Source organism: Camelus dromedarius, chromosome 4 (assembly GCF_036321535.1).
Source record: "Camelus dromedarius isolate mCamDro1 chromosome 4, mCamDro1.pat, whole genome shotgun sequence".
In the NCBI taxonomy this organism is placed as follows: Eukaryota; Metazoa; Chordata; class Mammalia; order Artiodactyla; family Camelidae; genus Camelus; species Camelus dromedarius.
In genome coordinates this window covers 86,910,591-86,931,993 of record NC_087439.1, presented here as the reverse complement: position 1 = coordinate 86,931,993, position 21,403 = coordinate 86,910,591, and the positions used below count along the sequence as shown (strand labels likewise).

The window sequence follows — 21,403 nt, the reverse complement described above, 5'->3', positions numbered from 1 at the left end:
CTTTCTACGTCCCGGTTTGAGCATTTACATTAGTATACTCACTCCCTCTTTGTCTTTAGTCTTCCTCCTGCTCTCCAGGCTTCTGCGAGTTTTGCGTGCAAATGCCCTGGCTCTCTCAAATTTAAACGAAAGCCCAGAACTTGGGCACAGGCTGAGAAAGAACAGTGGTCTTCTCAAACTTTAAGGCAAAGCGTTACTGAGGCTGTGGGACAAACCAAAACATCCCACTACTCTAGAGGTATTAAAAACCAAGGGAAAAGACTAAATTTGATTGTATGAGGGAAACAATTTTCTCAAGGATATACAGAAAGAGAAAGGTAAGGAGAGGGGTATTTAGAAAGTCAGCATCACACTCTAGCCCTTGTCACAGAGTCCAGTTGCATCCTAAATCTTCGTCTTTCATACATACGTACTGATCCCTAAATCTCTATTTTTGGATGATTTAGCTTCCCTTTTTTACAGTGTCTAGAAAACAATTTTGACATCCAAGCATGTCCAGAAACACACCCCAGACACATGTCAAGCTACAGACACCCTGACACATTCTTCCATCATCTAGGAAAGCTGGCCAGATGCGGGTGTGCAGACATAGGGGAGCCCAGGGGAGAAGAGGAGGCATTCTGCTCTGTCGGCCGCCCAGGCAGGCTCTCATTAGGCCCCAGCAGCCTCATCACGCTAAAGGAGGATGTTAAGAGCTTGGAGGGAGTCCAGAGGACCACCATCAGAAGACGGCAACGTTTGAGAAATAATCCTAAAGGGGCAAGTTGAAAGGATCGAGTCTCGTCTGCCTGGATAACAGCTTGTAAGCACACAGCAGGGACCAGTCTGGCGAGGCCTGGGCTGGGTGGTGAGAGGGCAGCTCTCAGGGCTCACAGGGACCAGGGAACAAGAGGTAATGGCTTTGAGGGCGATATTTGCATTTCTAAAGAGATCGGGGGCTGTCAGATTTCGCAACCTACGTTCAAAGGAAATTACCGCTGGCCCTTTGTTACCCCCCTTCCTAGAATCAAGGATCATTAGGGATAATCTAGTTTAGAACAATAAACCTCAGAAAGAAAGTGAGCTCTCAGTTCAACACTTAGGTCACTGTTAGCTCTGTGGTTCCCTGATTTGTCACTTTAAAAATGTTAAGTGTGTGTTTCTGAGTGAGTTTGTGTGTGTGTGTGTGATCGTGAGTTAAGTATGTATGTGTACATGTGATTATGTGAGTCTGTGTGTCTGAGGTTGTGAGTGTGCTTAAGTGTATTGTCAGTGTGTGTGCGTGTGTGTGTGTGTGCGCGCGTGTGTGTGTGGGTGAAGTGGACGATGGGGCTCTCATCTCCTTCCTTTCCAGAAAAAGAAGTACAAACACTTCTTGGGAACATTTTTTCAATGAAAGCTGGCACTTCTGTCTGGAGATACACCCTGGCTGCTCCTTCCTTGAAGGAAAGCCTGCCTTCCACATGGCCGTGCTCATCAGTTTCTACCCCAGCACCTGCCACAGCAGGACTAGAGATGGCGCCGTCTGCAATGGAACGGGGATCCCTGAGGCCATGGGCCGCAGATGGGGGAACCACATGGACATCACTGGCTGTCTATAAAATTACTCACACATCTTTCTTCTGAGCACGTGGCCTTCTACTTCACCAGAGAAGGAAAAAAAAGAGACGGCGACGTGCTCCTAGTTCAAAATACAACTTTACACAGTTTTGGTTTTATAACTAAGAAAATAGCTTTCTCATGGCAGCCACAGAAACTCAGTCTAACCTCCAAAGATCCGCATTATGACAAATGCCAAAATACGTGGTTGCATCGCTATAAAATTTCAAGGAACTGTCACTTACCCCTAATTGCCCCGTGCCTGCTCTATTTATTCAGGAATGAATTAAGAAAGAAAAGATCTATTTTTCATCTCTCTGAGTTTCAGGGAGTATTACGCGTTGTGTGAGATGCTCTAAACTCTTTAGACCTCGTGCTTCTTTCCTGGGCTTCTCACTTCCTCTTACATGGTTTAAAGTTCCAGGCAGATGAAATTCTACATCTCTACAAATCCTGTGTCTGCCACATTACCTGCAGCTAAAACAGAGGGCAAAGCCAAGCAAGCAATACCTCCGCTTTGATTTTTACACGGATGCCCTCGGTGGGCAGTCGGTTCTCTAGGAGGGGTCAGACATCGTTGGCCTAGGCTCCCGGGGTGAGGGCCAGTCCCTTTGGGCCACCTCTGCCCACCTCTGCTGCAGTAACACCAGACACTTTCGCCTCCTCCCCCTGCAAGCCTTCTTGGAAAGCTCCAACTACTGGACGAAGTGCTGAGTGAAAAAACTAGTGCTGAGGGAACTGGGAAGAGACATGATGCGAACAAGCTGTAAAAAAGCACGCGGTTCCTTCTCTGTGAGCAGGAAGTCAGACTCCTCAACAGATAAGCACTACTGGAATTATTTCAGGGTTCAGGGATTGCTGTTGTTTGTTTAAACAGATCACATCATCTTCCAGTGATTTCCTGGTACCAAGTCTACTCATCTTCAGTGAAGCATCCTGTGTTTTAATAACTATCGGGAAAACCTGGTATTGGAATAACACTTTTTAAAAAAAGTTACTAGGGTGATTATTTGTTTGATCACTAGGTGTCCCATATCCTAGTTTGTGTATGACTATTCTGTCTTAGATTCAAAACAAGTTTAGAGGTCTTTTACCATTGCCTTGGGTTACTGAGCAAAGGGCAGTGCAACTTAAGGAGACATCGCAGTCAAGAGCATGGGAATGAGGCGAGAAGAGGATCCTCAGTAAGCGCCCATTGACTTTAGTTCAATTCCAAGTTTCAGGAATGCAGAGCAAGGGTCCTCTGAGCCATGTTTACCCCGTTAGCTACAGGATGTAGGAATAGGTGACTAGTACATCAGAGCACAAACCACAGAGGAGAGACTCAGGCCAGCCTTCTAATCCGTAGCCCTGACAGCCCATCCACAGTGGGGATGTGTGCCAGAATTTCTGCTGGCTGGAGGGGAAACATGGAGCAGATCAGTGACCCGGGGTGGGGGTGGCTTTCTCATGTTGCTGTGTTTTCAAGAAAGAAGGACATCCCAGCAGGTAAGAGAAGAGTTGATAACACAATGGCACAAAGATTGTACTTTGTTTCCATTCTAGAAGTTACCCCAGGAACCCGCTCTCACTGCAAATTGAAGGGGCTTAGGATGAAATAACTGTAAGAATCATTAGGGGGATAAAGCAAAATAAACAAGGCGCACAAAACCTCTCCGTGATGCCAAGGTAACTTAACAGCAAAGCACATGGACTTGGAAAACGGACTGTATTAATGCGATCCTCCGCCAGCTACCTAAGTTCTCTCCTCTCTGTATCTAATTATTTTAAGCTTTAAAAATTAGTAAATGTAATATTTTGAAACAGCTTTCATCAACTAAGACGGCAGCTTATCGTGGTGAGGTTAATTGGGTTATTTATGTCTTTATCCATTGTCTTCTGGTTTCTACCTCTTTTATACCCCAAAAGTGTTTGAGGTGGATTCATTTCATTATGAAGGCATTTACTATTTTAAATTAAGACACGAGAAATTCTAAATGGCACTTGAGAGAAGTCTCTCATCTCGTGTTTGTAGATACTGTATATCTTCATAAATCAAGTCCTGTGAATAGTTAAGCCAGACCAGACGAGTAAAAAACACCATGCCTCCCATTAGAAAAAAAATGCAATCATTCTTCTTAGTTATATTTTTAAAGTGGCTTGACATTTTAAAGAATTGATGAATATGTAATTTGCTAATCAGTAATGGGCAGTTCCCATGGAGGAATCATCGCTAGTCATATAATTTACTATGTCAGAGGAGTTTTATGGATGCAAAGATTAAAGCTGGGAAACAGGGAGAAACCACTCCAGGAATGACATTACCCTATTTTACACCCATAATAATGAGCAGAAACAACAATTAAGCTTCACAAATTACGTCAATGTATTGAATTTCTATTGGACACGTTATAGATAGAGCTTTTACGTGTAGTGATTTTCCCCCAGACTGAATTCCCTGTACACAACCATGTACCCAAATGAACATCAGAGCAACATATGGTCCTGTAAAGGACTAAGTGATATTGTAGCTTATGCCTTTATTTCTTGCCTTTGCTCCAAATGATAATAGAGATCTCATTTACCATGCAGAGACACTTAACATTCCCTTACTGAGAGCATTTCTGATATTGTTGGTATAAGGGAGAAAAGTCTTTTATTTAAAGACTGCCTTATTCATCTACAGTTTTGGGAAAATATCTAGATTATCTGGTTGGTCAATTTGTCTTTATGGCCTAAGGAAAAAAAAAAGGACTAGCTGCCATGTTCAATCCAAATGAGTTGGTATATGAATATTTATAAGGATATCAATATTCACAGTGTCTTACAATCATGCTCCAAGCTAAATAAAATTAAAAGTAAAACGGCCTCAAATATTACAGTATAACAGGATAAGAACTAAACGATATGTACAAAGTCACTGACAACGTCTGTGCAAAGGTTGTGGACAAAACATTTAAAAAGAAATCTACATAAAACAAAGTAGATAAATTTATCAAATGTTGATAAATTTTCAGAGACAGTATAAAAGTACACAAAACATGGAAGGGAGAAAGAATTTTAAAAAATAACCACTAAGCCAATACATAGAAGTACAAGTTTACTACATTTATATTACACAATGATGGAAATCAGAGACAAAAAAAAACGATTTGGTAACAAACAGCAAAGAAAGTTGCACCAGTCACAGGGAAGAAGGACTTTCCTTTTTGGATGAAAACACAGACTGCCACAGCTCATCCCCCACCCACCCCATACACACAGAGAAAAATAAAAGCGAATGCGAACGCTGTTACAGCAACACACGACAGACAGAGGTGGAAAGCGTTTGGCATGTCGCATCACAGGAAGTCAATCACGATTGGCTAACGATGATGGTACCTGGCTCTGCTGCAGGTCACTGGCTTGCCTGAGAGGAGTAACTGATGGAGGGGGCACGCCTGACGTGGACGCTGACCGGCCTAGCTTGCAGCTGGCTTTTGGTTCTGTGGACAAGGCGGAAAGACAAAGAGTTAGCGGAGCGAAGTCTGCAGCGATGAACCGGCTTCCAGGCTTTCTTTTTGTTTTGCTGCATGTTCTTTTAACGCCTTAAATGCTTCTGATGTTTGCTAACCATTGGCAGGTGATGGAACAATTTCATACCAATTGATTCTGAAATGAGCTATATTCACAGATCAGCTCCTGGGAATAAAGAACAAATCACTTAAGCTCAAGACCTTGTTCCCTTACACATTTTACCCCATTTAGTGTGAGTTCCTATACAGTGATTATTGGAGCAACAACGTCCCATTAGGGGAAAAAGCCAGTGACATGACTATTTCTGATGCTTCATTTTCAGCTTTGGTCCATGGGTCTCCTATGTCCTAAAATGTCTTTTCCACCCTCTCCATATTTTCCTTCCATCCCTCCCTCCTTTCATTCTTTCCTTCTTTTTTTTTTCTTCTTTTATTCTCTTGCTCTTTCCTTCTTTTTTCTAATTTTCAAGTCTATATTGTTGTGCTGACTTCTTTTACCATGTTTTGAAAGTAACATTTCTCTAATTTAACCTAATTTGCTTTTAGTTCTAAGACTTCTGCAATCTTTCATAATCATATTATTTTTCAAAATTAAAAAGACTCCCCTTAAATCTTCCTCTATTTAAGGAGCCTAAACGGACTGCCTAGGTCATTGTCAGGATGCTCTGGAGATGAGAATTTGAGGATGGATGTGCTCCTTGCCTTTTCATCCAAGAAGCATAGAATTCTGGTATGCAAAGGACACTGATTTTCAGATTTACTTGAAGGTATTTATAAAGGAGAAGAAAATAAGGTATAAAAAGATAAGTTGACATCTGCGCTTTTTGTCACAAACTTTTACATAAGCTGTCAGTTTTTGAGTGCCTTGTATATCCCAGCTTCTGTCTGGGCTATTCCTAAATTATCTCTTATCTTAAAGATGATCTTTAGAACTACAGACTTAGCTATAAATGCTCCTGGTTTATACGTTGGAAACCTGAGGCTCAGCAAGGTTAATATTTACATTGCAAATACACAAGCCCTTTTCAAAAAGCCTTTCATTATAAATTTGACTTGAAAGATTAAATTCCCTGAACACCTGGCTTCAAATGATATTACATCACTAATTTACTAAGCGGGGACACACGGATGCTGGAGAGCAGGAAGGTGCCCGGTTCCGCTCACGTGGTGGGTAGAAACATTACCTTGATGCCACTTTTATACAAGCTTCACTTCAGAGTCAAGTGTTGCTACGTCTGCACCAAGGAACTTTTCCCTGCAGACTCTAGCCTCTGCCAACTGCCTTCCTGTCACTCCCTCCCCACCCTCACAGACAGCAGCTACAGACACACAGAGTAAGATGACACCCATTCACACAGAGATCCTTACACACATCCCCCAACACACACACCTTTCCTCTCCTACCCCGCTTCCCCTATTACACAATGCCTCACATCCAAATCAGAATTATTATCTCAAAGGCTACCAAGAGCCTCTTTCTTGGCAAATTAGAATTTGCTTCTGATTTAGTGGGGGAAAAAGACAATAAACAGGCTTTGGACTAAGATGATTTTGAATCTGACTCCACTAGTTATGTAATCTTAGAAGTGTTTTAATATCAGTAAGTTTTATTTCTTTTCAAATAAAATCACTTACTTGACATTCAGCATCTATTTATTTTATACCATGTGCCAGGGACTGGGCAGGGTATGGTCACCAAAAAACCCACTCCTGCCCTAAGAGAGCTTCCAGTCTATCCAGGAACATAGATATTAGACAACAAATTCTGCATTTGATTATATAAAAGCAGTTGTGATCGGCCCTCCTGCTGGAATTATCAGTGGTAGAAGAGCATTATTGGGGGAACAAGCAAGCCTTGGAAGGACACGGACATCTTCTCTGTGGGCAGTAAAACTTCAAGAGCTCATTTGCTCTGTGTTCCTTCAACAAAGACTTCTCGGGGGCCCACTACATGCAAAGCACTGCAGTAAGACGCTAAGGATGTGGGTGAGGACCACACCAATTACCCGTATTTTAACGAGGTTTATGTTTTCTCAGGGGAAACAGACATTATGCCCAAAATTGTTTGCTGAAAACTGGTGAAAATTAGGAAGGAGAAGTCCAACGTGCCACGGTATCACTTATTGAGTATATGCCTCATATTCCGGGAGCCAGGGGAGGCTGGGCCCTGAAAATGCTGTGGAAATTAACACCTGCCGACAGCGCTGAGCAGGTGGCAAAAGCTCACGTAGGGAGAAACCCGGGTGCTTAGATTTATTTTTCAACCTACCCAGAAGCCAAAACTATTTCAGGATAGTTGCATTCACTTTATTTCTTATACATTATAGAGAAATAGTAATAAATAAAACATTCTAGTATCCAGGAAAGTAGGGGCGAGGTGAGCTAATGATGGATAAAGGATGGAACCCTTTCCACCTGTGACGCTTACAGCCTCATCTCTCTTCTCTCTGTTCTTTTCGCGTTGTCTCTTTGTCTTATTTTGTTTTCTCTGCACTTTCTCTCTCGGGACACATGCATTCTCATGCTTCTTATATAATCTTTTCCCTCTTGGGTCCCATGGAGGTTCCTCCAGCTCTGTCCTGTCCCCCATGGTCTTGCTTGATTTTGAGCCCCAGTGCCTTCCGGACACTAGTCCCTCACGTTGCCTATTGTTGAAAACCAAATTATGGCTTTTCCTCAACATCTTTGGGGTCCTTCTGGTTTCCCCATTTCGAGGAGAAATATCACCTCCATTTTCCTAGAGTCTGAAGTCCAAATCTTGTTCCTTTTTAAATTCAGAGGTTTCTTTTCCTCTCTCTGTACTTAGTCCGATCAGCAATTTTTTTGTTTGTGATTTATCTCAGCTCACAGATGCTATCATAATTTTGGTCTCAACAACTTGAGCCAAAAAAATCTATATGTATCATATATGTAATTATATATAACATACATTTATGGATTAATTATAAATTGATTACATATTATATATAATATTATATAATGTATAATTTAAAACATATATATTTATATGTAAAATCACCTAGCTGGTCCCATACCCATAATCTCTCTGCTCAAAACTAGCTTGTATGCAATGCCAAGCTGAGCTTCCTAGCTTGCTTTTAGGTCAGTCACCTTATATAAAAATTTCAAATTATTCCATATAATAAAAACTTTAAGCTCATTTGACTAATTTTTTTCTGTATTATAATATGAATGGCTTGCAATTTTCTTATTGAAGTATAGTTGATTTACAATGTTGTGTTAGTTTCAGGGGTACAGCAAACTGATTCAATTATACATATACACATACACACACACACACACACACACATATATATATAAATATATATATATACTTTTTCAGATTCTTTTCCATTATAGGTTATTACGAGATACTGAATATAGTCCTCTGTGCTATACGGTAGGTCCTTGCTGTTTACCTATTTTATATATAGCAGTATGTAGCTGTTAATCCCAAACTCCTAACTTATCCGTCCCCTCCCCACCCCTTCCCCCTTTAGTAATCATAGTTTGGTTTCTATGCCTGTGAGTCTATTTTTGGTTTGTAAATTAGTTCATTTGTATCAATTTTTTTTAGAGTCCACATATAAGTGATATCATATGATATTTGTTTTTCTCTGTCTGACTTACTTCAATTAATATGATCATCTTTAGGTCCATCCATGTAGCTGCAAATGGCATTTCATTCTTTTTATGGCTGAGTAGCACTCCATTGTAATATATACACCACATCTGTTTTATCCATTCATCTGTCGATGGACATTTAGGTTGCTTCCATGTTTTGGCTAATTTGACTAATTTTCAAAGCCCTCCCCATGATCTGGCCCCATCTGATCAGAGCCAGTGTATCTTTCACTGCTCTCTGCTCCTGGAAACACACACAACTCAGTCTCCTCCCTCAGTCTCCACACCTGACCCTCCTTCGGTCCTTCACAAGGTGTCCATCAAACCAAATTTCACCTATTTTCCAAGACCTACCTCAGTGTGCACAGCCACTGTAAAGCACCCTGTGATCTCATTTACCTCCTCTCTTCCGAACGCCCTTAGCCCTTATGTACCAAGTGCACTGCCTGCGGCAGCTCTGAGCATTTCTGCTGGTGAAGACCATGCAGTAAGTGCTCAATTAATATTATTTTTCTTTCGCTGAAGACACTAAAATGAACCTGGAAAACATCAGTGCAACTTCTAAAAGCAAATAGAGTGGGTGACCTTCAGGGATACTCATTCGTAGATTCCAGTCTGGTTCTAGGGTTGAAGGTAAGATAGAACATGTTTTAAGACCCGGGTTCAAGGCCTGGCTTCCTATTTCCTCAGGCAGTGATTGTCATTCAAGGGTACATCACCTTCTATGGGTCCATTTCCGGGGAGACATGGGGTTTGGAAACTCTCCCTAAGTTGTGTGCAGGTGATTCCATTATCCACCCATCCACTCTTGAAAGATGTTTAAATATAAAGGTGTCCCAGGATGACACAGGTAAACTAACACTGCAACTTAACTTAATTTCCCAAGAGGCATAAATCCTCGCACACCTTAAAGAATCATCTTTTATTATATAAGACAAAGGCAAAGCATCCCTCAGGATCCTGGCTGACATGTTTTCTTGAGAAGCCAATGTTTCCATGCATCCCTTGACTGCAGTAGCACATTTAGCCACACGGAGTGAGAAAATCCAACCTCTTTTCTTAGGAAAAGATGGCAAATAATATTTCTTTACTGTCAGGTTCCTTTAAAGTTTATGCTGAGATTATCGGATAAGCGACACAATCCAGTGCCTTTTATATTACCTGTGGATTAATCTCCCCTGCTAGGTTTCCAGCCAGATTCTGACTTCATCAGCCTCTTTCAGACACAGATGCTGGTATCTCTAATGGACAGGCTGAGCATTACCAAAATCCAAGCAAACTCCCAATTTCCTCATGATCGGAGGAAGCCTTGCTTTACCCTCATTGGACAGCAGTCCAGATCAGGCCTCTGTCCATCAGCCCCCTTAGGGGCTGCAATATAACCACTCACCACTCATTACCTGCCCAGCAGCCACCCTGTGGTTCTGACGTCAGGTCAGCCAGTGGGCGACTGTTCAAACCCAACATGGCTCATATGGGGTATGATTTCCCCTGCAGTGAGACTATTACTTATAAATTCATTACACACACGTGCGTACACAGGCAGGTGAAAATGCACACATCTGTAAGTACACACACACACACACACTCCACAGCATTGCTGCTTAGTGGTCTCATGTCAGAGGCACATTTTTTAAATTGTGAGGTTATTCTTTATCTCTATTACACTCATTTTGGCTTTTCTTTCTGTTACATATGATCCTTAACTAAAATGCATTACGGTGTTTGTTGGGACCAGGTTGGTGAAACAAATTTTTATGATGTTGGATCCACCAAGCGTTCTTTGGTCAAAAGAATGCTCTAAAAAGTCTCAAAAATCCTAGGAAAGCTCCTGTTATTATAACCAAGCCTCTTAGAGATACTCCAGGGCTGTGCCATCAAAGTTTAATTTGTCCAGTTCACTTACCTTTGGAAATAGTATACTGTGCTTGGAGCCTTAAATAGTGAGGCTTAGGAATCATGACACTAAAATCAGTAAGCTTTCATCCTGAACGTTGTTAAAATAAAAACTGCCAAGGCTTTTGTGTGTGGGGGGGGCCAAAACAGTGGAATTACCCCTCAAAAGAGATCTAAGATAGGGCTCCCCCCCAAGAAAAACTCATTCCACTAAAATATTAATTATAAGCTCCAAAGTACCTCTTCTTCCTACATACAAGGAAAAACCTCTTCTTTTGTAATAAACTACCAATAACCAAGTGAAGTAAAAGTTGATGTTGTTTGTGCAATTTCCGCGAAGGTCAAGTGTACAGAGAACAGAAACTAATGAGAGAGAAAGAGGGAGAGACACAGAGAGACAGACAGAGAGGAAAAGGAAGAATGGAAAAAAGAAAGAAGAAAGAAGGGAAGGGAGGGAAGATGGAGGGAGGGAGGAAGAGAGGAAGGAAGAAAGAAGACACTAATTTTAATTCCTTAAAATAAATCATCGTCAAGATATTACCATGTGACGTTTCCAGGGAAGTAATTCATCATCATCTTAACGTTTTTATTAAGTAAGTACCCATTGGACTTTGTCACTTAGAAAGAACTATTAGCTTTCTTTTTATTCTTATTGCATATGATCTTTCATTGTTTGTCTTTTTTAGGTTTTTTTTTTTTATTATTTCTTATTTTTTATTTAAGTGTAATCGATTTACAATGTTGCTTTCATGTTGGTTTTTTTCTTTTTTAACATGGTAATTTCTCAATCATTTCCCATCTTCCCTTTAAGGTGAACTGAATTTCTGTTCAGGATTATGTCCCTTCGTGTGGTTACAGGAAAATCTCCAAGGCATCTACAGTTACCACTGTGAGCTCTGGAGCTCTCTTTGCTTTCAGAAAACAAAGACAAATGACTGTTCTCGCCCTCTAGATCCACGCAGCAATAACGGATTAGTGCATTTTCACCAAAGAACACACTTTCATCTAGCATCAAAGGAATAAAATCAGTCAAATTCTCCAGAGACATAATTTTTTTCCTCCATCATGTTTTTGTTTTTCAATACACGATATTTTTCTGTACCAGCAGAGACATACCCTGATTTTCCCTAGTCAATCATGCTGCTGGAAGTTTCTAATCAACAACTTAGGGCTACCTGGAGGTCACAGAGAGGCCTTTTATGTAACACACCGAGGTATGCTTATTGCAGACTCTACTTTCCCTCCTGGGGAAGGCACTTTTTTGAAATAACACATATGCTATTTGAGATAAAGTGACGCCTGGGTAATAAGGTGCAGTTTTGCCAGCACTAGGTTAAAACCTTCACAGATTTCAAACGTTTTGTTTCGATTATACATCACAGCACATCCCAGCAAACATACAAGATGCCCTCATGTCCCACATCAAAAGTAATTTTTACTGTATATAATTTGAATACATTTTTTTATCATTTTGCTTTGAAATGATTGGACTGTGAATAATCCAATTAATTCACGATTGGCCATGATTTCTAGACAGTAATCATGAACACCGAGGAATTCTTACAGGATTAGACAATCTAATCTAGAAATTGTTTTCAGATGTAATGGAACTGTTTTAATACTAAATTTAACAATTAATCAAGTTGACCTAATGTCACACTTTGTACTGATTTAATTAGATATTCATTAATCATAATGTGGCAGTTTCTTTTGGAATTTTGGTTAAGTCTATTTTTTTGTTAAATATCAAAAAATTTTATAGATCCTGGAAGGAGCTCATAGGCCTAGGTACTGTCGCTATGATGCTGAAAGATGAAATAAATCTGATCAATGGTGTGATCATTTTGTGACCATGGAGAAAAAAAATCAGCAGGATGCAAAAATCTACACTGGGAACAGACATTTTTCTCTCTCTCCAGCTTCTCATGGGATATTCCTTTTGTAAAGCAGCTGAGACTTACGAAGCTTTGAATGACTCCCAGCATCCTGGAGGTATGAACCAAATCCTAGTGTTACCTAAAGGGTCAGCTAGAAACACTATTGATGCTGGGATAATCGGTAGGTCTCCTGGGGAACACCGGAATTCTGGTGAAGATCTAAAACCCAGAGAAAAGTGAGGTGGCAACGTAGTGGATAAAATTCATGATCCAGTGATGGACCTAAGAATATTAAAGAATCCTTAAAGAGAATCACAAGCATGTGGAGTTAGGAGTACCCGCTGTATTCCTTCTGAATACCTGAGGGCTGGGATTTCCCTTGCCTTCCAGTTTCTTATGTAGAGAGAATATAAATCACACTGCTCACTATGCAGGAATGTCCTAGACGCTGTAACACAGGGTTGGTTTCTTACATGGCCACATAGCATAGTGCAGCATTAACAGGTTTTGTTTTTTTTTTTAATTTGACAGCCTCTTTTGTTGAAACATATAATTTCTGAAATGCCCTTAAGATCTTCATCACATTAGCTGAATATGAAAATGTACTTTTCGTAAAAAATAGTTGATTTCCCATTAAAAGAAAGTACTGTCTACAAAGAAACTTTATTTAACAAGTAATATATGCTCTTTGATTATTTCTAAAACTATTACATAAAAAAATCCATCTGCCAAGATATACAGCAAAAGACAGATGATTTGTATCTGGATCAAGTGTATATTACCTTGGGGATAAAATTTAACTTTATGCTACAGTGTCTAAAATAGAATAAACAAACAAACAAAAAAAGAACAAAATTCTCTTGTCCTCTGATATTAGGGATGAATATATGGCAAAAATAATTTAACTTATTTCAAAAATAGGTCACATTTTACTTCTAAATAACAAAATAGAAAGAAAGAAATGCCAGGCTTGAATTTTCTATAACCCCACCTTATTAATGTAAATGACAATCAGAACTGGACATAATGCTAATGATATTTCCTCTTTATACCATTCATTTTGTGGTTTGTTAAAGAACAAACATCATGAGACAAAATGTAACCAGATGTTAAATTTCTGTATGGTCTTTGTAGCACGTTCTGTTTCAATGGCTGTGGTCCTTCTACCTTGAACCACCTATCATAGACATAAAATGAGCAGCATGTGTATCTTGGAACAAGACCAATATAAGACTACAGATGGAGAGCCCACATGGTAAGGGACTTCAATCTGATCTCCGGTAATGGCCATGTTCATTCATTTTACAGCAGAACTTCTGGGAAGCTCTAAGGCCCTTTGGGGAGATGGTGACGTTAGCTAGAAACTATTTTCATAAAAATACTAAGACATTCTTTGTTTTTTCCACTGTGTTAACAAATGCACCGAACACTCAGAAACAGGGCTGGGTACATGTGCTGTGACCTCAGCACATCAAAGCAACGGCACCAAACTGTACCAGGAACTGTGTATTTTTCGCTGCCACGCAGACTTGGATATTTGGCAGAAATCTCCTCAAAAGGGAACAAAGTGAGCTTACTTCTTTAAGGAAGACAACTGGCAGTATTTGTTGACAACGATGAATTTGAGCTTCTGGGCAAAAATTAAAAATTTGGAAAACTTGTATTTACCACTGTGAGCTTGACAGCATCCTAATGTTTAAAGACATTTCTTATGAGATCAGCGGTGTTGGTAATGAATGTGCTGTATTGACTTTTATAACAAACTGTGTCAATGTGTGGAAGATCCGCATGACTTAGTCAACTGGTATTTTTTAAAAGCACAATATTATAAATCACTCATGGGAAAGATACATTTAAAGTCCAAATTAGACCAGTGGATTTTAGTGTAACAGAGCATGATGAGTTTACTGATGTGTAACTAACACTTATGAAACTTGCTTGTTGAGTTTGGGAGAACAATTTTAAAATATCCACAATTACATGAAAAACCTATTAAAATCTTCCTCTTTTTTTTAACTATGCATTTCGTGTAAAGCCAGATTCCCTTCATATATTTTAACCAAAACAACATATCACAATAAATTGAATCCAAAGCAGGTGAGAATCTATGTTCTGCTGAGTCAGACATCAAAGAGATTTACAAAAACGTAAAACAATACCAATTTGGTAACCCATTTGTTACAGTTTTAGAAAATATAGTTATTTTTCGTGAAAAAAATTATCAATGTCAATCTATAATGGGTTAATTATTTTTTAATGAATAGATAATTTTAATTTCTAACATGATAAATACTGTTGGGCTTAACCCACATAAAGGAAAGCTCTTCAGGGTTCTCAATAATTTTGAAGAACATAGGGCTTCTATGACTGAAGAGTTTAAGAACTGTTGCTTCTACAGACTCTGGGTCCCCCCAGAGTTCTCTTAACTTTTTATCCAATTAATTTTCCAGTAGAGTATTTAAAAAACAAAAATTGAAGCAGAGGGAGATACGATGTTGAAGCACGAGAAACATGGGAAAGCCTTTGAAAACACCAGAGGATTTGGGAACCACCAGTTATTAAATTATGCCCTAGAAAAATCCATACAGCTATGTCCAAGAAAAGCTATTACCTGCCTGGGAGACCTGAGGGAAGCCATCCAAATTCTCAGGGCACTTTTCATCACTTATAATAAGAAGTAAGCTCCAAGGCTCACTGACTCTTAGATGTTCATAGTGAAATATGTTGGAATCATTGAAATGACCTTAAAAATACTCTTGATTGGTCACAAGCTAGTTTACTGAGGTCACTGCTTTTATTTCTCCTTTTTGTGCTTTATTCACTTAGTTATTTTCAAATAAAGCTTAGTATCGTATATACATGGGAGAGACCCAGAAGAACTGAGGGAACCCTGTGCTTTATTTTTGTAACAATATTGGTAGGATTATGCAGAACTCCAGTTTGCTATTTGCTAACAAAGTCTAAAATTGTTGATAGTAAATGGTTAAACATAACAGTTATTTTAAAATGAAATTTAGGAGGGGTAATGGTCATTTTTCATTTTCACCTATCCAGAATCCATTTATTCTTTTCTTTTTTTCTCCGAATTTCCTTCGGAGAACAGTATCACCGGTGATCTCAATTTTCATGGTTCCAGAGTGGGGGCCGACCCCAACTTCAGCTCCAGAAGTGGCCATGTGATTAGGCCTGTCCAGTCAATCGTTCTGCCCCCTTGGCTTCACTGACTGGCTCAGGATTGACCATGTGACCCAAGTCCACCAATGAGAATTGCCTTCATGCTTTTGCTGGAGTTCTTGAGAAATAGGTATATTTTTGTGTAAGAGCTGCTAAACTCTCATTACTGACTGGCTGAGTGACCACGGACACCTTGCTTGACCATTAAGCTTCCATTTGTTCTCCCATTTGTAAAATGGGAGAAGTAAAGGTGGCTATCTCATATAATTATTATAAAAATTAAATAAGATAATAAGTGTAGATTTCACTGCAGTGGCCAGCATGTCGTAAGAGCTCAAGAAATCTTAGCTGCTTTTATTATTTAAAGGCAAATGTGATCTTTCAGCTCCTCTGCTTATAATGTAATGAAATCTAAACTGCTTCCTTATGATGGTACACATGGTTCAGCTCATAAAATCAGCCTCACCTGCGGCCTTGCACCTGCCACACTGCATTAAATTCTCCTAACGCTCCATGCCTTCTCTTACTCTAGGATTTTAATGACGCCACTCATTCTGCCCGACACACTTATTCCTTCTCCCTTCCTCCCCTTCCCTTCTTTACTGAACTGTATGCTTTGTGAGGACAAGAGCTACGCCTGTCTCATTCTCCACAGTATTCCCCCTGAATAACATAGCAAATCCCTGATAAGGACTCATGCAGCGTTAACTGAATGAATTATTTTAAACCGTATTTTGAAGAATAAAGCCAGTGTAAAAGATGAATTATCTGTATAGTTCTCATTTTTTTAAAAAAAAAAAGAATCTTCCTCCATTGCTTCATCTTTCCCAAGATTCCAGCAAAAAGGCAAAACTACATTGACTAGACTTTAATTGAATTTAACATATTAAAAAAAAAAAAAAGTGGGGAAAACTGCAGTGCCTGTCTTGGACAGCAGATGGCAGTGCAAATACAGGTGATATGTACTCTGGTCCGCTTACAAGCTTCCAGAACTAGTCTCTGTGCATGCACAGCATAAGTCAGACAGAACCTTCTCTTCTGTAATGTCTTCTGTGGCTTTTCACAGAAACAGAAAGGGCATTCTTTGTGAATACTGGTATTGTGGTGCGCCCACAGGGCCCTTCCAAAGTAAGCCTACAACTGTCAACCAGGAGCAATGCCAGGGCCCACTCTTCCCTGAGATGGGAACAGGGTGGGGCCACGTTCCCTGCAGTGAAAGACACAAGGAGCAGGCAGGAGAGTCAAAACTCAGGCCAGCATGTTGTCAGCATGATTCTCAAACAAGATTCATCTACAGAGAGGGGAGTAAGGTGAAGGTACCTTCTGTGTTATCTGAATTCCCCAAGAGGATCACACAGAGAATAGGTGGAAGTTCAGAATTTCTCTAACAAGAATGAAATTACTATCAAGTTGCATTTTTTTCTGTCAGTTTTCAGGGCATCTGTAGGTTATACAATGTCCTAGTTTATGCATGTGCTTAGTAGAAATCAAGTTTAAGGGACTGTGTGAGTATATACACCCACACTTAAGAGTTATGTACAGAATATGATAGTAAGTTAGCTGACGGCAAATCAGATCACAGAAGACCGAGCTCTGACCCATAGGTGGCTAAGATATATATACACACACACACACACACACACACACACACCCCAGTTAATATCACCAAATTCCTTGACTCCAAAGTGCCCCCATAGCTTTAACCAATCACTTTGCTATAAGAAAGATGAGAAAAAGAATATAAATAGCTTAGAGAAACCCTTACAAACCACTGGAAAACAAAGTCCAGCGTCCTTTCAGGGACAGTGATACCCTCTATGTATGTGTGTGTATAACTGAATCACTTTGCTGTGCACCTGAAGCTAACATTGAAAATCAACTACACTTCAATAAAAATAAAGTTATAAAAAAAAAAGTCAAGCACCATCGCAGACCCACATGGGCTCCTTGAAGGCAGAGGTCACCTGTCCTCACCTTACGGGGTGCTGTTCAAGACAGGTGTTCTCCCAAGTTCGCTGCATGAGTAAACGGCTGATCCAAGGACAGACAAGCACACAGCACGTTGCTCTTTTATTAGGGGGAAGAGTACATGTGACAAGATTGCTCAGGTGCTGGAGAATTAATTTTTAGATATAGCAAAACAATCGGGTATAAACAGCTCTCCCTCAGTTACAGGAAGAGGGAAATTTCACGGGTCAGAGAGCGGAGAAGACACCTCTCTGAATTCATGAGGCAGGTAATTTGCGGCCACTTATTTGTCTTCATAATTCCGTTTCCCATGGTTTAGGATGATAATGCATTAGCTGACTTGGTAAATCTGATCCCTGAGTTTAAAATCCATAAGGGGCTTCCTGTCATTTCAAGGTGAGAATCACGGACAGGGCCGGCTCAGCCTGGCCCTTGTCAGGTTTCCTCTCCAAGCCACGCCCACACACGCCCTGAGTCACAGGGTCATCACACCTCCTGGGTCCTTCCCCTGGGCTGTTCTCTCTCCTAAGTCACCTGAGATCTCAATTCCCAGGTGGTTAGCAAGCTCCTGAAGAGACAGTGCAGTGTCATTTTCCTTGGTGGCTTTTGTCACAGATTGTAATTACATTTTTAACTTTTGTGATTAGTAGCAATCTCCCCCACTGGCACGTGCTCAGTGCCTGATAACTTTATATTGGAAAAAGAAATAGAAGATAAAGGAATGGATGAATACCTGAATGAATTCTTGAACATGGAGGTAGAAATAGAGAAACTCAACCTAATTAAGTCATGGGAAGAGAGCTGTGCTGAGGGTCAGAAACCTGACATCCTATTTGAACCCATTACTTCCCAGTGAGTCTGAGCCACTTCACTGATTCCTTTTGAGCTGCAGCCTGGTCACCTAGATAATCAGATCGTAACACCAGCCCACCGATGCACGGGCTTTGTGTGAAGATCATATGAAATACCTCTTGTAACAGTATTTTAAAAGCTAACACATGGTTTGTAAATATAAGCCATTTAAAATAGGTCACAGATAATCAACAAAGATGATAAACTTAAATTCCATAATTCAGGCTAAATATAACTTGCAATCATCTGAGAGCAAATTTTATAATCATGTTAGATTCTATTTCTGTGTGTGTGTGGTTTTTTTTAACTTGCATATTTAACTATTAATTTGAACATAAAAGACTTTAAAATCCTTTGGTTTCTTCAAGTCACAAAAAGTCTTATTGCAGTAATAATTTAAATGCCTACCTCCTTACATTAATCAGAATTTTGAACTTTATTTCAAGGAAACATCTCTCTCCTGGCCCATTCAGGCCCTCTCTCCTCGCAAACAGAGGAGGTGAAGTGTCTCTCTTTGCCTGACAAGGTTCCTACCCTGCTGTCCCCAACTTGGCTCCCACCAGGTCTGCCATCAGGAGGCCCAAGGAAGGAGGAGGGAGGGTTGGGGTGGGAGCTGGCGTGTCTCACTCTCTGGCCTAGCGAGAAAGGAGGGACAGGTGAATCTTCTCTTCTTGGGGTGCTTTCGAGTGCGCCCTGAAGGCTCCTCATGACTGCCCATCTCCCACCTGGGGGTCTCCTGGCTGTCTGCCCACTGGGCATCCTGTGGACGGACTCCCGAACCACGTCCAGCAGAGTCCTTGCCCCTCCAGGACAGTCACATGACCTAAGCCACCTCCAGAGTTTCTCTCCATGGTCTGGTCTGCTCCATGGGAAACATGCACCCTTAACCCATCATCCCTGGCTGCAGAGTTACTTGCCATGAAGTTTTCTGCTCTGTTGTCACAGGCCATTCAGCTAACCTCCTGTACTTTTTATTTTTGATGTCCCTTCAATGACTAGAAACAAATAATAAGATGTCCAGGGGGTCCCGTGAAAGTCTCCCTGAGTTGATTTTTCACTGGGGGAGACAAGTGTCACTTCTCGTCCCTGTTCTACGACGGATGGGGATTTCTCACTCCCCCTCCCGCCACCTCACGCGCACACACACGCACACACATTCATTCACACACACACACAGAGTTTATCTTGAAGTCTCACTAATATCTGGTTTCCAGCTTCTCAGCCTCTACCCCCTCTCCTAGGCTAGAGAAGAGAGCTCACTTAAGGACAGTCATTCACTGTGATCACTTCCCTTGCAAGGTCTGCTTCTGTAGTCCAGCTTTTTCCCTTGGAATGCGAGAGGAATTACCTCCTATCATTTTTTAACTAACCTGCTGCATTTTGTATCCTGCTGGGTTACATCCAAACCCTGCATAAGCTACTCTTTGGCTATTTAAAATGATTAAGACCAAGGCCTCCTTTTCTGGCTGTTTCTCAAAGTTGTATCATCAGAATCTGGAGAAACACAAATAGAACCATTTCTCTGGTGAGCACAAATTGTAGCAGCCAGAAGTCACAGTTTTCCGCAGAGAAATAAAAGTGGGACGATTGGGGATATGACTTCCATTACTTTCCAAAGACTCTCCAAGTGAGAATTCTGTTATGTGTTCACCACTAGAATTCAGAAAGGGAGAGCGAAACTGGAGAGTGTGAAATTAGGAAGGAGAACCTAGCAGCCAGATCCGGCCAGTGTTCCCTGAGGAAATAACCCAGCACCCAATTAGAGCTGGCGTGGAGAGCAGACGCGGGGAGCTGAGTTCTGGTGCCTGAGCCCACGGAGCAGAATGACAGCCTTGAGGGTCATAGACACGAAGCCCCCAGCTGCCTGAGGCTGATGGGGAGCCACGCAGGAAGTTAGTCAGTATCCTCCGGCGAAGTCTGAATTACGGAGGGGGGGCCTGAATTCCACCAGGCTGGTTTGGTGTTCCTGTTGTGTAATAATATGAATACACAAGCTCCAAACAGTGAAACTATGACAGTTAAAAATGATGCTTTGGAAAGTGGGACAGTGAAGCAAAAAATCAGAGGATGGGTTTTCACTCTTTCTTTGACTTTTGTTTTTCAATGAGCATGCTTCTCTCATATAACAACAACAACAACAACAACAACAATGATAATAATAATAAAGTATTTCCATTTGAGGGAAATCAGCAAAACTCAAGCAGAGCACAGCATCTATAATCAGTTAATAGTTTCACATGACACCCAAACTTAGTGACTGATAAGGGCTCTCGCTCAGCTTTGTTCATGAGTCTGTGGGTCAGCTGGGTGGTTTTCCTGGTCTGCGCTGGGCTCACTCATGCATCCGTGGTCGGCTGTGAATCAGGGAGAAGCTTCTGCTATTTCATGCTGTGCTTCCTCGTTGGTTTGCGGGTTGGCTGGCGGAAGACCCAGGACTCGTGGCTTTCCTCTGTGTGTATCTCATCCTCCAACAGGCTAACTCAAGTTCATTTACATGATGCAGTCAGGGTTGGAAAAAGTGAGTGGGAGCGTTGGTGGCCTCTCGCGGCTGAGGCTTGGAACTGACACACAGTCACTTCCATCTCATTCTATTGGTCAACGCAAGACACAAGGCCAACCCAGATTTAAGGGGTAGGAAATAGATCTTACCTCTTGACAAGGAGCTATTAAGCATGTTTGCAAAAACTGTGGCTACAGGGAGAGGGGACTATTACTGCACTAAGCATCCCAAAGGCGCCAAGCCACATGAAAAAAGGCAGAGGGAGAAGAGGATAGGGTTTGGGAATTATGTAGTCATGTTAAAATGTTTAATACTAATCAGGTTCTAAAAGTAAATCTTTTCCATCCGCACTTCCATGAGCTGCAGAGAATGCTCCATCCCCTCCTACTTGCCTTGTTCCTGCTCATGTTTGCACCAAATTTAATATCACTTTCTCCAGG

The 21,403-nt window shown here is 40.9% G+C and overlaps 1 protein-coding gene across 3 annotated transcripts in view; it reads right to left on the bottom strand.

Annotated features, from left to right (window-relative positions):
• Positions 1 to 21,403, bottom strand: part of NYAP2 (neuronal tyrosine-phosphorylated phosphoinositide-3-kinase adaptor 2) — a 243,778-nt gene that overhangs the window by 34,511 nt on the left and 187,864 nt on the right. For all 3 annotated transcript variants that reach the window (XM_064485218.1, XM_031452287.2, XM_031452288.2), the window contains one exon: positions 4,939 to 5,042. In XM_064485218.1, coding sequence (XP_064341288.1) covers positions 4,939 to 5,042 — 104 coding nt within the window. The remainder of the gene's footprint in view (positions 1 to 4,938; positions 5,043 to 21,403) is intronic.